Below are 14554 nucleotides of genomic sequence, written 5' to 3' on the forward strand. Positions count from 1 at the left end.
ATGTCTCTTTTTGGACTTGATGGACTCCGATCAAAAATAAATAGCAATTCTGGTATCTGTACAAAAGCAGTTCCTACACATTACAGTTTATAACACTCAAAACAGTAATAATATTAATTATACTGCTTAGTGGTGGTGATATGACCAAAATCTTATATCATGATAGGAGTATTTATAGGATAGAATATAGGTGTAAAATGTTATACCACGATAATATCACAAATAAAAATTGGAAAATGATATGTAAAAATAACCATATTGTAAAAAAACTTCTTAAAAAAATATCTTTATTTGGAACTGGACAAATAGTCAAAGTAGAAAAACAAAAATATTTATTTGTTTTAAATCAACCTTACCAAAAAGCAAAATTTCACATAATGCCACATCCCAGTCTGATATGTTAACCAATATTAATATTATTCTAAACTTAAAAATAATCCAAGAAACTCAAGATTCCAAAGCCAAGTAACCAAACAAATAACACATTTAAAAAAAAATCTTCTAAACAAACGTATTTTTGCCTTTAATTTTCTCAAAAAACTATACAGTTTTAATTGACCTACATGATTTACAATTCAAAGTTTATTACAAGATATGAAGGACATGAGAGATGAGAGATCCTTGGCAGAAAAGTAAAATGTATTTATATGTAATATGTAAATGTAAAGTTATGTTAATTCATTACACTTTGGTTATAAAATATTCACCTGCCCTATCCAAGAGTCTTCTAAACCAGTCACTTTTCACATAGGCTAAATCAAACATATTAATAAACACCAGGCAGCACGTCACAAACACTTAATAAATGCTTTTCCATAGTAAGAATCGCTTTCTTCTGCACTCAACAGGAGTCAAGAAGCACGTCTTTCTTTGCTTTCCACAAAGTACCATTATTACTGCAATATGCGCGCACTCGGATCTAAATGGCGGCTGGCTTGACCGCAGTCACGCAGACGTCCTGGTCCCTCAAGTTGGCTGCCAATGAAATTGACCAAACGTTCAGGGTCACTGTATTGTCTACGACAAAGTTGTAGACGTGATAGTCTTCTTCTAAGGTGTCTGACACTAATCTGAAGTTGTCAATGACTGAGAGACATACAGCTATTTCAGCTTGAAACCTTGATCAAAGTAATGACATATTCGATCATCCGTTATGCAACAGTGCGTTTGGCTTTTGCCTCCAGATAGACTTATTGAAAACAACATTTTGTTATGCCAAGATCACGAAAAAATTAAGTCATTATCACGAGAAAACAACTTTTTGTTAGGCCGAGATCACGAGAAAACGAGACAGAAAAATAATAACGCAAGGTCGCTTTGAGCTTCCGTAGAGTGCATCTTTTGGATTTCATAATATATTATTTTGCATGCTTCCTTTTTAGGTGGTACAGATTGCTTGTATTACAAGTGATCATATTTGTGCGACACAGTTTGCAGATGGCATTTTTCTGCACTGTGTCGGCTTTTGTGAACCCACACCACAGTTTAAAACAAGCTCCTCTTCATTTTCATGACTTGTTTGGGAGTCATCCCATCCTGTGGAGATGTATTTCTCCATGGGAAAAACCCATGTTATTTAATTTATCTCTTGTGAAGCCCTGCCCACTGATAGATAAGCCCAAGGCGTGCACGTGGAAATGTACATATCGCCATTTATATGATATAGCAAAATCTCTATCGATTGACACTTTATATGTCAGTGTTTGTGTAGGGAAGAGATGAGAAAGTGAGGATCCAAACACAGAAATTTTATGATAAATAAACAGAAGATGATACAACTCAACAAATGTGGTAATAGGGGGTATTGAGACACTAAAGTAGCAGATATAAATAATCCCCTTAAGACAAAAGTTTTTGTGAAACATCTCATGTGTCAAAGACTTTTGCGTAGTACTCTATATACACAGACACAGACACACACATACACATACGCACACACACAAAGGATAACAAGTTTAATGGGAAAGACCTGGAATACAATTAAGGAAGGAACTGAAGACAGAGACAATGGAGGGAAACAAAAGAACTTTCAAAATAAGAGTCTTAACAGGAGTCCAATACATGACAAAAAACTCCCTGGATTCCAGCCCAAGGCCGAGTCATGGGAGGCTGGTTCCTTCCGGACTGGAGACCATTCAACTTCAATGTCATGACCATTTAACCCTTAAATTCATGGTAATTTTCCCAAACACTCTTACATATTCAGGTCTTTAAATACCCGGCACTTATATCTATAAAAAATGGATGTACAAATTTCCCAGATAATGTCAAATTTTCTAAATATTTTCAAGACAATTAGAAAGTAATAAAATAAAATATATTTTAATGTTTTATTTTTCATAAATCAAAGAGATGATGCAACAAATCAGGACAAATCTAGAATAGGATTAATTATTGTCACACTGATCCAACTGGCAGTCAAACACATATTAAGTTACACATAACCCATAATCTATACATAAGATACACATCAGCTATACCTATACTAAGTTACCAGTGGCGGCTGCTGGTCTTTCAAAGTGGGGAAGCTCATTTTCGGCCTACATTATAAACTTATTTACCCTATTTTTTGCACTAAATCAATCTTAGGTGTTGATCTGCCCTGCTGTTTAATTCTAATTTTTTCCTCGTAAGGAAGACTTTCAAATGGCTTCGCCAAAATCAGGTCGACAATATTAGCACCGTCTGCCATCGTGCGCAGTTTCACCCGTACGACGCTAGCCTAGCCTACTGTATGAATGAATGAACGAACGAACGAACGAACGAACGCTCTAAAACAAAATATATTAAACTTGGTAAAACTGAAACAAGGAATGTGGTGTATAATTGTGTGAAATGTATTATGCAAATTGACTAGCAATTTCGCCAAACAAATATAAAGAAATAGGTTGCAGCAGTTTGTCTTTCGACTACACTTGAGAAATCCGCGATGGGACTGAGCGCGAAATAGCTTTGGTGACTTCTTATAGTACAGATTCGCTGTCAATCAAAAGGAGATGCAGTCTTTCGACAGATCCTCCAATCATCACGCGGAAGACCGGAGTCCGGGCCAGCCCACTCCTCATTCACCCCCAGAGACGCTGAGTGTCCGTGGGCGGGACATAATCGCAGCGTTTATCCAATGACCGTCTATTTTCAGAGCACTGAAAAAAACTGTTCATAGCAGCCCCATTGAAGTCAATGGACGCTCGGCTTCAACAGGGAAATGCACTGACGCTACGGGAATGTATGAGAAGTAAATCGAGTCAGCCGACCTGCTATATGTAATGTAGCTGATTCTGAACGAACTCGTCTTCGAGATGAACATGTTCTAACGCATTTTTAGTCAATAAATTGTTTACACAATAGTACATATTTGACCATTATTTTTTTGACATTATAGGGGAAGCTGAGCTTCCCTTGCAGTCTTAAAGAAATCCCCACTGTAAGTTACACATAATTTACACATATGTATTTTCTCTGGCACTTAAGTCTAAATAGATGAACAACTTACATTATTTTAGTGGTACATTCAAATGACTATAGTAATATCATATTGTTTATATGTTACACTTGCTATAGTTTACTTCAATGTTGTTTCTACTTCAGCTAGGAATATCAAATGTAAGTCAAGCCAATCACTGAAACATCAGTGCCCACTTGTATGAAATAGCATATATGATAGATATGTACTGAAATCACATATGGGAAACTGATTATTCATTGTTGCACAGAAAGTCAACGATATAATGTATATTTGTGTGAATATAGTACTAATTTCTCTTGTAATAAACAAAGAAATAGATATCCTGTGATTGTAAACTTAAATAGATTTGAAATAATCATAAAAATATATATAATTCATAAAGTAATTTATGAAGAGACATAGCTCAATCTCTAAAGTCCCTATACACTTTTGTTTGATTATTTTTTTTTTAATTGCAAAACAACAGCAAAAAGTTCACTTACAGGAATTACTGTATGTTGGTAAGGTATGAGTCCATCAACCTAGTAGTCCCACCTTAATAACGATGATAGGCAAGTTTATAGCTCAAACAATAATTAATGAAAGTACTTTAACCAAAATAAGAGCTTCACATATCACAGGAAAAAACAGCCTTTGAAACCCTTCGCTAGTCCACTTCAATTGTAAGTATCTTGCTGTAACAATGTATGTTTTGTTGGGGGTTATTTTCAAGGAGAGGGACATAAAAACTAAATTATGTGGTAATCGACATTATGCCACAAATGCTTTCGATAGAGCTTAACTTGTATTAATTCTGGAACTTTCTTTTAAATATTTATACTTGCTACTTGTCAGCATGGTAAAAAGACATCTTGTCTTCTGGTGAGATTTTATTGGCCAAAAGCTTATCAGAGAGGCCTATGAAACTTGCTGTGATAAACATCACACTTTTCAGCTTTATAAAAATGTAGCATCCTCATTCCCAAACCACATCAGATGTCAAATAATGAATGTTTGTGTTTCCACAGTTGCGTTTAGAGTGGCCCACAGACCTGGCTGTGAGCCCACTGGATAACTCTCTCTACGTACTCGATAATAACCTGGTGCTCCAGGTGAGTGAGTCCCAGCAGGTGCGTGTGGTTGCTGGGCGCCCCATCCACTGCCCCATGGCAAATATTGAACCAGTGCTTTTTGGGAAAACAGCAGTGCGGTCAGTGCTGGAGGGAGCAAAAGCTATCGCTGTCAGCCACCAGGGGACGCTGTACATAGCCGAAACTGACGACAGGAAGCACAGCCGCATACAGGAAGTTACCACAAATGGAGAAATGATTGTAATAGCAGGAGCGACCAGTGAATGTGATTGTAAGATTGACCCCAACTGCGAGTGTTTCTCAGGTGAGCCCCACACCAAAGGTGTTGCACATATGTAGCAAATGCAATCACTCTCTTTAAATGTTAAGCCAAACAATGAGTGGGAAAATTCACTGAGAATGAATTGCACTGTCAGTGTTGTTTTAGCACCCGATTGATTCAATAAAGGAATTTTGCAAATCAGGTAACAACTCAAACACTCCCAAAAATGGTGCTGAAAACAATTTGCACTGCACAATTTGCTATCTTGGAGGTTGATTTTGAGTACCATGTTGTGAAGGATTCAGCACAATTTGGCACACTTTACTGGAACTGTATTGCATCATTCCATAACAAGGCATGCATTCCGCAACACTTCACGTCTGGATATATAACCAGTTATAATGCTCTTCTTGACCATAATTTAATGAACTCCGTTTTCAGCCTGCTTTCAGTGTGTGGTAAAAGTGGGACATTAATTGTGGCAGGAAAATAGCAATGAATTAATTAAAATAAGATGCAATCTATAAGCCTAATTTACATAGAAAGGAGACATAATTGCACTAAAAAGTATGACAATAATACAGTGCAGCATTATTTCAGCACATTTAGCACCTGGTTAAACTGGATTGCAGCTTATTAGTGAATAAGAGTTTTTGGCTTATTTATAGCTAAATATACTGCAAAAGTGGCTCCTGAATGTCTAATGAATTAGACTTCCTTCTTCCCTCTTTATCTCACTTTCGCATTCTTTTCATGTCTTTCTTTCTAAGGTGATGGAGGTTACGCTCGTGATTCCAAGTTGAAGTCTCCTTCCTCTCTTGCAGTTTCTCCAAATGGTTTCCTTTATATCGCTGACCTTGGGAACATACGAATACGCCGGCTCACCCCTAACCATCCACAGCTAACTCACGAGGGTCTGTACGAGCTCACTTCTGTGGCAGACCAAGAGCTCTACTTGTTCAGTCCAAATGGTACTCACCTGTTTACCCGCAGCCTAGTGACAGGGGACTACCTGTTTAATTTCACGTATACCCCAGAGGGCCACCTGAGCAGCATAGTATACAGGGAGGGCACGATAGCACAATTGCGACGGGATGCTAATGGCGTGCCCCTGTGGATAGTAGCCCCGGGTGGGCAGGTCTACTGGCTGACCATCAACAATGCAGGTATGCTGAAACGCATCTCCGCTCTCGCACACGACCTCGCCCAGCTCAGTTACTACGGCAACACAGGGCTGCTTGCCACCATTAGCAATGAGAACGGCTGGACCACTGTCTATGAGTAAGTGTTGCATTTCTTTTCACTTCCTTTGTCTTCCTCTCTTTCTGTCTGTTGTCTTCATTAGGACTGTCTGCTATATTTCTTGATATATAGGTGTGTGTGATAGCGTGATCTGCCTGACCCCAACAACACCCCAGTGGTCACATAATTATAAACACAAAAACAAAACAAAAAAATGTATTTATTTATAATCACACACATCCATTACACCTCTCTCTCCAATGTCCCTCCCCGGAAGCCCTCCAAAAAAGTCAGATATTTTCCCCATTTCTCCACAAACAAGTCTAAATTCCCCAGTCTTCTGGATGCCCTCTCTTCAAGTGCTTCAACCCTGCCCATCTCCGAACACCACTCCTGAAATGGGGGCGCTCCAGCCCACTTCCAATCCCTTAAATATATCTGTCTGGCAATCATAATGCTAGTTAGGACCCAGTTTTTTATGTGCTTATTCTCCATATTAATGACCTCACCATCACCTAACATACAGAGTCTGGGGCAAAATAAAATTTGAGGGCCCAATACCTCACACATAAAACTCTGAATCTTCAACCAACATTCTTGGATCTTAACACATACCCAAAAGATATGGGTTGTGTCTCTATCTTCTGATTGGCATCGCCAGCAGGTGGGTATGTCTTTAAGACCAAGCCTATACAATCTAGAGAGGGTACAATAGACTCTGTGTAAAATCTTGAATTGCATAAGGCGAACCCTTGCATCTCCAGATGCAGACTTGATGTTATTTAGAATCCTAGCCCACACTCCCTCCTCCAATACCAAGTTTAGATCTTTCTCTCTTAATCTATTAAGAGAAGTTGAAGGTCTGTCCCCCCAGACTCTGAATTAGCAGGGAGTAGTACACTGATTCCTCATGATCTTTTCCAAAAGCAGTAATCACAATTCCCAGAGTATCTGCCATTTTAGGGAAGTGTAAACTACTCCCAAAAACAGTACAGAGCAGTTAGCGCAGCTGTAAATACTTATAGAACTGAGATCTGGGAATCCCTAATTTTGAACCAAATTTTGAAAGGATCTCAACACTCCACTCTCATATAGGTCACTGAGGGTAGTAAGACCCCTCACAATCCACTCTGACCAGCAGAAAGGGAACTTAATACATAATTTGGGTGTTCAGCCATATGCTCGAGGCAACATTTAAATAAATGTCAGAATTAAACACTCTGGACACTTTTGTCCACACCAAGTGCAAATGCAAGACAACGGGGTGTAACTCAGGTTAGTTTGATAGAAAGGCTTTGCAATGGCAAAATAGGGGCAATAACTTCCTGTTCAGTACAAAACCAGAGAGGGGCTATCTCAAGTGGTAGAGACCAATGAGCCAAATGTCTGAGACCGAATGATTAATAATAAAAACAATCTTGGGGTAGGCCTAGCCCACCTTAATTGGCCTATGTAACTTATTGAAATGTAATCTGGGACGCTTACCATTCCAAATCACTATGCTATCACTTCTACAGGGAGTGATTGTAACAGTTAGTTAAATTTTGGAATACAATTCATTTTCGTTTTTGAGTGCTATATGCTGTAGTTGTTTCCTTTAGTGTCTATTTTGGCTGTTGTCATACATACACACACACACACACACACACACACACACACACACAGAGAGATAGTCAAAATCATCACTATGAATAGCGACGAGTTTCTTGAACTATTAACAAACCTGAAATACACCAACTCACACAAACATATAAGGGAAACAAAACATGCACTCTTACAATCTACATGTTATTAAAATATGAATGCTATAAAGCAAACATTGTCATATAGGCAAAAAAAAAAACACTGTGTGAGCAGCAATTCATCAGCAGAGTTGAGAAGGTACTTGAAAAGCAACATTACATAAATTTTTGTCAGAGAGATCTAACAAAAATGTTGTGAGATGTATGCTTAAAAGAAGATTTTTTCTTCTTATCCCATTGGCAAATAGCTTTTTATTTTTGTTTTATGCATAAACTAAATTTAATAAAACACCACTAAATTCTGATACAAATTCCTGAAACAGAAATTACCCTATGCTATTTTTTTTTTGCAAGTAAATATATCTTGTTTTAAAGATGTTTACATATTTTATTGGAAAACAAGATAAAATACTGAGTAAGAAAATAAATTTGTGCATTGTATTTTTTCAACAGGAATAATGGTGTTTTTCTTTTTTATATATAAAACAAAATTACCTCCCAGCACTGATTAATCTTTACCTGCATCTAATCTAATCACACTTTTATCAGAATTGATCAGAAAGAGAATAATCTAATACCGTCTGATCGACAGTGTTACCTGAGATTGTCTGCAAAAGAGTGCTGCAATTTGATTTCTCATGCTGTGTGTTTCTCTGCCTCAATGAAAATCACTCAGCCTTAATGTATCCTCTTCTGATTTCAGTATGAAACAGCTTGGGTACCTGTGTGTGTGTGTGTGTGTGTGTGTGTGTGTGTGTGTGTGTGTGTGTGTGTGTGTGTGTGTGTGTGTGTGTGTGTGTGTGAGCGTGTATTTATCACTTTGTGGGGACCAAATGTCCCCATAAGGATAGTAAAACCCCAAATTTTTGACCTTGTGGGGACATTTTGTCAGTCCCCATGAGGAAAACAGCTTATAAATCATACTAAATTATGTTTTTTGAAAATGTAAAAATGCAGAAAGTTTTCTGTGAGGGTTAGGATTAGGGGTAGGGTTAGGTTTAGGGGTATAGAATATAAAGTTTGTACAGTATAAAAACCATTATGTCTATGGAAAGTCCCCATAAAACATGGAAACACAACATGTGTGTGTGTGTGTGTGTGTGTGTGTGTGTGTGTGTGTGTGTGTGTGTGTGTGTGTGTGTGTGTGTGAGCGTATTTATCACTTTGTGGGGACCAAATGTCCCCATAAGGATAGTAAAACCCGAAATGTTTGACCTTGTGGGGACATTTTGTCGGTCCCCATGAGGAAAACAGCTTATAAATCATACTAAATTATGTTTTTTGAAAATGTAAAAATGCAGAAAGTTTTCTGTGAGGGTTAGGTTTAGGGGTAGGGTTAGGTTTAGGGGATAGAATATAAAGTTTGTACAGTATAAAAACCATTGTCTATGGAAAGTCCCCATAAAACATGGAAACACAACGTGTGTGTGTGTGTGTGTTTGCATGGGCATTTTCTAGGAGTTGTGAGACTGAGCTGCAAGTTCTAATTTAGTGTGAAAATGTCAGGGGCTTCTTTTCCTCTCTCACTCTTTCCTTCTCTCCTTTTTGTTTGATCAACTTAGTGACCTTTCACACATTGTGTTTACACACAACCTCACACCCACACACACCACATACTGTATATGCACATTCTCGTGCAGCTCATGATGTCAAGCAGATTGTACGCTCGTCTGTTTTTTTCTGTTGTGAGACACTGCCCCCTGCTTGTGTACTAGAATACACTCAAACATCAAACTGCTGTCTTATTGTTCAGGGAAATGTATACAGGACATTTTATTGTAATGTATAAACAATTATTTTATTCAAAACAACTTACAGTGCATTCAAGCTATACATTTTATTAGTGCATATGTTATATGCACTAATATATCCCTGGGAATCAAACACATGACCTTGCCATTGCTAGTGCCAGTTGAGCTACAGGAACATTTCTCAGATCTGTTTTACATGCCTTACTGGCATGAGATAAATTATACAGATGTTGAATTTAATCCTGCATTGTTTAAATAGGCTGTATTTCAAAGCCTAGCAAGCTGCCTAGCATTTTTGGGCATCATAGACATTTACAGTAGGCATTTATCAAAAAATTTACAAATGAGGAACATAACTGATTCATTTGAAAGAGGCAGTCACATGACAAGACCTACAATACAATGCAACAGAATTGTTCAGAAAGCACAGGCCTGAACAGAAAAATAAAATGAAAGTAAAACAGACCAAATAATTTACTCATCCTCATGTTGTTTCAAACATGTATGACTTTGTTTATTATGCAGAACACAAAAGGAGGTCTTTTCCGTACAATACCTGTGAATAGTGCCATAAAATGTCATGTCATAAAAGTAGTTTAAAAGTACATTAAAACATATTTTGTGTTTTGCATAATAAAGAAAGTCATACTGCTTTGGGATGACATAAGGGTGAGTACATTTTGACAGAATTTTATTTTTAGGGGAACAGCCCTTTTACAGTCAATAATTTTTTTTTTTTTTAGAGAATCTACTTCTTGAATGAAGCAAGGGACTCAGGAATAATTGAGATGATCATTCCACCACCATGGAAAAGTGAATATATGGGAAAGTGATTTTGTGCCTCTTTGTTTTGCTACCACAAGCATCACTTACAGACCGACCCCTACATTCTGGAAGAAACGTAGATTTGCCAAAAGGTTGTAGGAGGGAGCAGAGCATTTGGCCATTCTGTATGCAAGTATCAAGATCTTAAACTTGATGTGAGCAGGCAATGAAGTGAGACAAATGTACATTTGAACAATTTATTCAAATGTTCAAGCACGCCTATGATGCCCAAAAATGCTGCCTAGGTAGGCAGCTCACTAGGTTATGTTAGTGGGGCTTGCTGAGGCAAGCATCAGTATTATAATTGCTTACACCACTCAGAAAACCTTAGCAACTGCATAGCAATGCCTTGGAAACCACCCACAACACCCTAGCATTGTGGCGGCGAGTTTTGCACAGGCAAGCACCACTAGTATTTTTTAAGCAAATGTACAAATGTAGTTTTAGAAAATGACTGCAGAAGAGATTTAATGAGAACCTAAGAAAATTAAACCACATTGATTAGGTGCTTGTGCCAGCAGAGTCAATCCATTCAGTCACATTTCAAGCAGAGTCAACATTGTAAGTAAATGCAGTCATGGTGGCTTCATGTCTCTAAACCACTGTCCTTTGAAAAACCCACATTTCGATCAAATGAAAAGCTTTTATTCTCTTGCATCAGTGTGGGTGGCCATACAAGTACATGATAAAAATTGGCACTGACCTTGATAAGACATACAGTAAATAAAACAGGGGCAGAGAAGAAGTAACAACTCAGGGGTTGTTTGTTTTTCTAATTGCTAGTCAATCTAGTAATAAAGGAGAATAAGAAGTGATCACAGAAGTACTTCACACCCTCATTATGTCACATGACACACTCACGAACCACTCAAATACAAATGTGAAGTATTCTGTTCCTCTTTGGTGTATCGATCAATATTAACATTCATCTTACTCAGACATGCCCATAAAGGACTAGATATTAATTACACATCAAAAGATTTACATACTCTGTGAATGTCCATCAAAAGAACTATGGTTATATAAAACTGTCTTCTGTGTACCTAACACAGTTAAGGAAAGAGTTTTGATGTACTATGTAAACAAACTGTTACTTTCAGAACTCAAAACCTACTTCCCAGTCCAAAAAGATAATTTATTGCATCCAAGTAGTATATACACTATTGTCCTTAAACTCCAGAAGATGATACTATTATTCAAATTTTTATAAAAGTAATGATAAAAGTATCCTCCTGATGAATTCCAATGTTAGAAAAATGTGTCTGAAGTTTATTTTTATCAAGCTCATTTATGTCCGACTTTCACAATTTGTGTGGCATATTTCAGCACAGATTGTTTTGTGATTCTGTCATAATGTAGATTAGGCTTTGCAAAGAGGCTGTTATTAAAGTATGAGGCAGCACAAACTATTTTGACTTTTCTCATTTCAAATGCAGAGGGGTGTTTACACAGATGTCTTTAAGATACAGCAGCAAAGAAACAGCCTGTTTAATTGTAATGGTGAAAGAGAGGGTTGAAAATGGTCATGAAAAACTAAATTAGGACTGTTTCCAAACAAAACTTTTATTACAAGTCAGCCTTGGGGAAAAATAAAATGATAAAAAATGTATGAGATGACTCTTTTAACTCTCTTACATACACACCTATTTACTTTAATCTCACATATTTAAACTTTAATCTTTCTCTCACACACATACAAACTAACAGCAAGTGTGTTCATTTATGAGCAGGTATAACTCTGACGGACACCTTATCAACATGACCTTGCCGACTGGAGAGGTCAGTAGTCTCCATGGAAACATGGAGAAAGCTGTCAGAGTGGAGGCCACTGCTTCGAACAGAGAAAACTTTATTATAATCACAAACCACTCTGCGGATAACACTGTCTACACACTTCGACAAGGTAAGTGAGTGTGTGTATGTATGTAAATCTACAGTCAAATTAACAAAAAAAAAATTTAAACTACAGACTTTTGGCACTTCACATTTAAAAGAATATTGCATCCAAGAATTACATTAAAATTGTGATGTCTTAATCTGTCACTTTATTATTTACTCTTTGGAAGGTTGTGGAAACGTAATAGTGTATTTTAAATTTAGATTGTATTTATTTATTTTGCTGTCGGAGTATATGGGAATGCTAGGATAACATTTGCTATGGTCTCCCTTTGACCTCTATATAAGATTACCCTGCTATAGTTGACTTTCACATTCCAAACCCAGAAATTTGAAAATGGTCCATGATGCCAAAGGCTATCAATCTCATCAACATACACATTTTCAGAAAACCTATAGCACACAAGTTGTATGGACTATTTTATTATGCTTTTTTGTTCTTTCTTGGAGCTCGACAGTGTTGGTCACAATTTATTTATATGGAAAAGAGCAGTATGAACATTCTGCTTAACATCTCTCTTTTTGTTCCACAGAACAATACGAGAGCAGTGATTGCATTTACCGAAAATTATCCGTCATTTACCTTTTATTTTTTAAACTTGGCAGATCATTCCAAATGCTGTATTTTGGGTGATGGGCCATTCATCGATGTGGGGAATAAACACATTAATTGGGTTCTGGCCAGTATATTGATCACCAGACAAATTATTTTAAGGGGATGGAGGTCGGCTGGAGAGCCACCATTTCAGGAGTGGTGCACGAAGATTGGGAGGGTGGTGGCTTTTGAGGAAGTGTAATTTAGAAGACTGGGGAACTTGGATTTGTTTGTTGGTAAACGGGAAATTATTTTGAGTTGTTGGAGGGCTCTTGGGGAGGGGCAGTGGTGACAGAGGTATAGGTATAAATGTGTGTGATTATTATAATTTTTTTCTTTGTTTGTTTGTTTGCTTATTTGTGTATATACTCATGTGTGACCACAGGAATGTTTGTTGAGGGACAGGGCAGGTTTGGGGATTGGGAGGGGGGTAATAGTGGGGGTTAAATGTTGATTCTCTGTATATATGTTTTGCTTTTTTTATTTACATATTAATCACAAACAAATGTATTTCAGGTAATAAATGACATTCAATTCAAGTGCATTCAGAAATGTAATGAAAATGTATTTATCATTTTCTCTCCCTTTTGTTCTCTCTCTGTAGCTCACTCTGTTAGTGTGTATGGTGTTAGAGACGATGGCTCTCTCTGGGTGACGTATGCCAGTGGAATGGACGTTACTCTCAATACTGAACCAACTGTGCCATCGGGGCTGTTGCCAGGGGTATCATCAGGCCTGGTTCATCCTACGGTCGGAAGGTGCAACATCACGTTGCCAGGGGAACCAGCTCACAGCCTTATTGAATGGAGACAGAGACGCGAACAGGCCAAAGGGAATTACACAGCATATGAACGCAGACTGAGGGTAACCCAGACACAATAATATACAGTACACATAATGCCTAATAATGTGCATGCAGTGTAGGCAAGGCAAGGCAAGGCAAGTTTATTTATATAGCACATTTCATTCACAATGGTTAATTCAAAGTGCTTTACATAGAAGAGATTAAAATAAGAATTAATAAAATAAAAAAATAAGAATAATTGAAACAGTTTAGAATATAAAATAAAATAAAATACAGTACAAACAGTCAGACACACAGTGGCACAGTGCTCATTCAGTAAATGCACAGCTAAACAGATGTGTTTTGAGTCTGGATTTGAATGTGACTACTGTAGGAGCACATCTGATCTCTTCGGGAAGCTGGTTCCAGCTGCGGCTGGCATAATAGCTAAAAGCAGACTCTCCTTGCTTAGAGTGAACCCTTGGTAATTCTAGCTGATGTGATCCTAATGATCTGAGTGATCTGTTGGGTTTATGTTCAGTGAGCATATCTGCAATATATTGAGGTCCTAGCTCATTGAGTGATTTATATACCAGTAATAATACTTTAAAATCAATCCTAAATGTAACTGGGAGCCAGTGTAAAGACCTGAGGACTGGTGTGATATGTTCATATTTTCTGGTTCTGCTCAGAATCCTGGCAGCAGCGTTCTGTATGAGCTGTGTAGGATGACAAATGTATGACATGTAATGTGAAAAGGAAGAATGTATAATCAGAGACAGTATGAGGAGGAGAAAGACCACTATTAGTAAAATGAATGGGAGGAACACCCTCTTCTTATAAATGGGTTTGGCTATTTCAGATACACCTATTGCTAACAGGTGCATAAAATCAATCATACAGCCATACGATCTCTTTAGA

The 14554-nt window shown here is 37.5% G+C and overlaps 1 protein-coding gene across 1 annotated transcript in view; it reads left to right on the forward strand.

Moving 5' to 3' along the window:
• Positions 1–14554, forward strand: part of LOC127633466 (teneurin-1-like) — a 317015-nt gene that overhangs the window by 276080 nt on the left and 26381 nt on the right. Inside the window, exons 24-27 of the mRNA XM_052112592.1 lie at positions 4474–4840; positions 5569–6079; positions 12089–12261; positions 13454–13713. Of these exons, the coding sequence (XP_051968552.1) occupies positions 4474–4840; positions 5569–6079; positions 12089–12261; positions 13454–13713 (1311 nt within the window). The remainder of the gene's footprint in view (positions 1–4473; positions 4841–5568; positions 6080–12088; positions 12262–13453; positions 13714–14554) is intronic.

This window comes from Xyrauchen texanus, chromosome 3 (assembly GCF_025860055.1).
Source record: "Xyrauchen texanus isolate HMW12.3.18 chromosome 3, RBS_HiC_50CHRs, whole genome shotgun sequence".
Lineage (NCBI taxonomy): Eukaryota > Metazoa > Chordata > Actinopteri > Cypriniformes > Catostomidae > Xyrauchen > Xyrauchen texanus.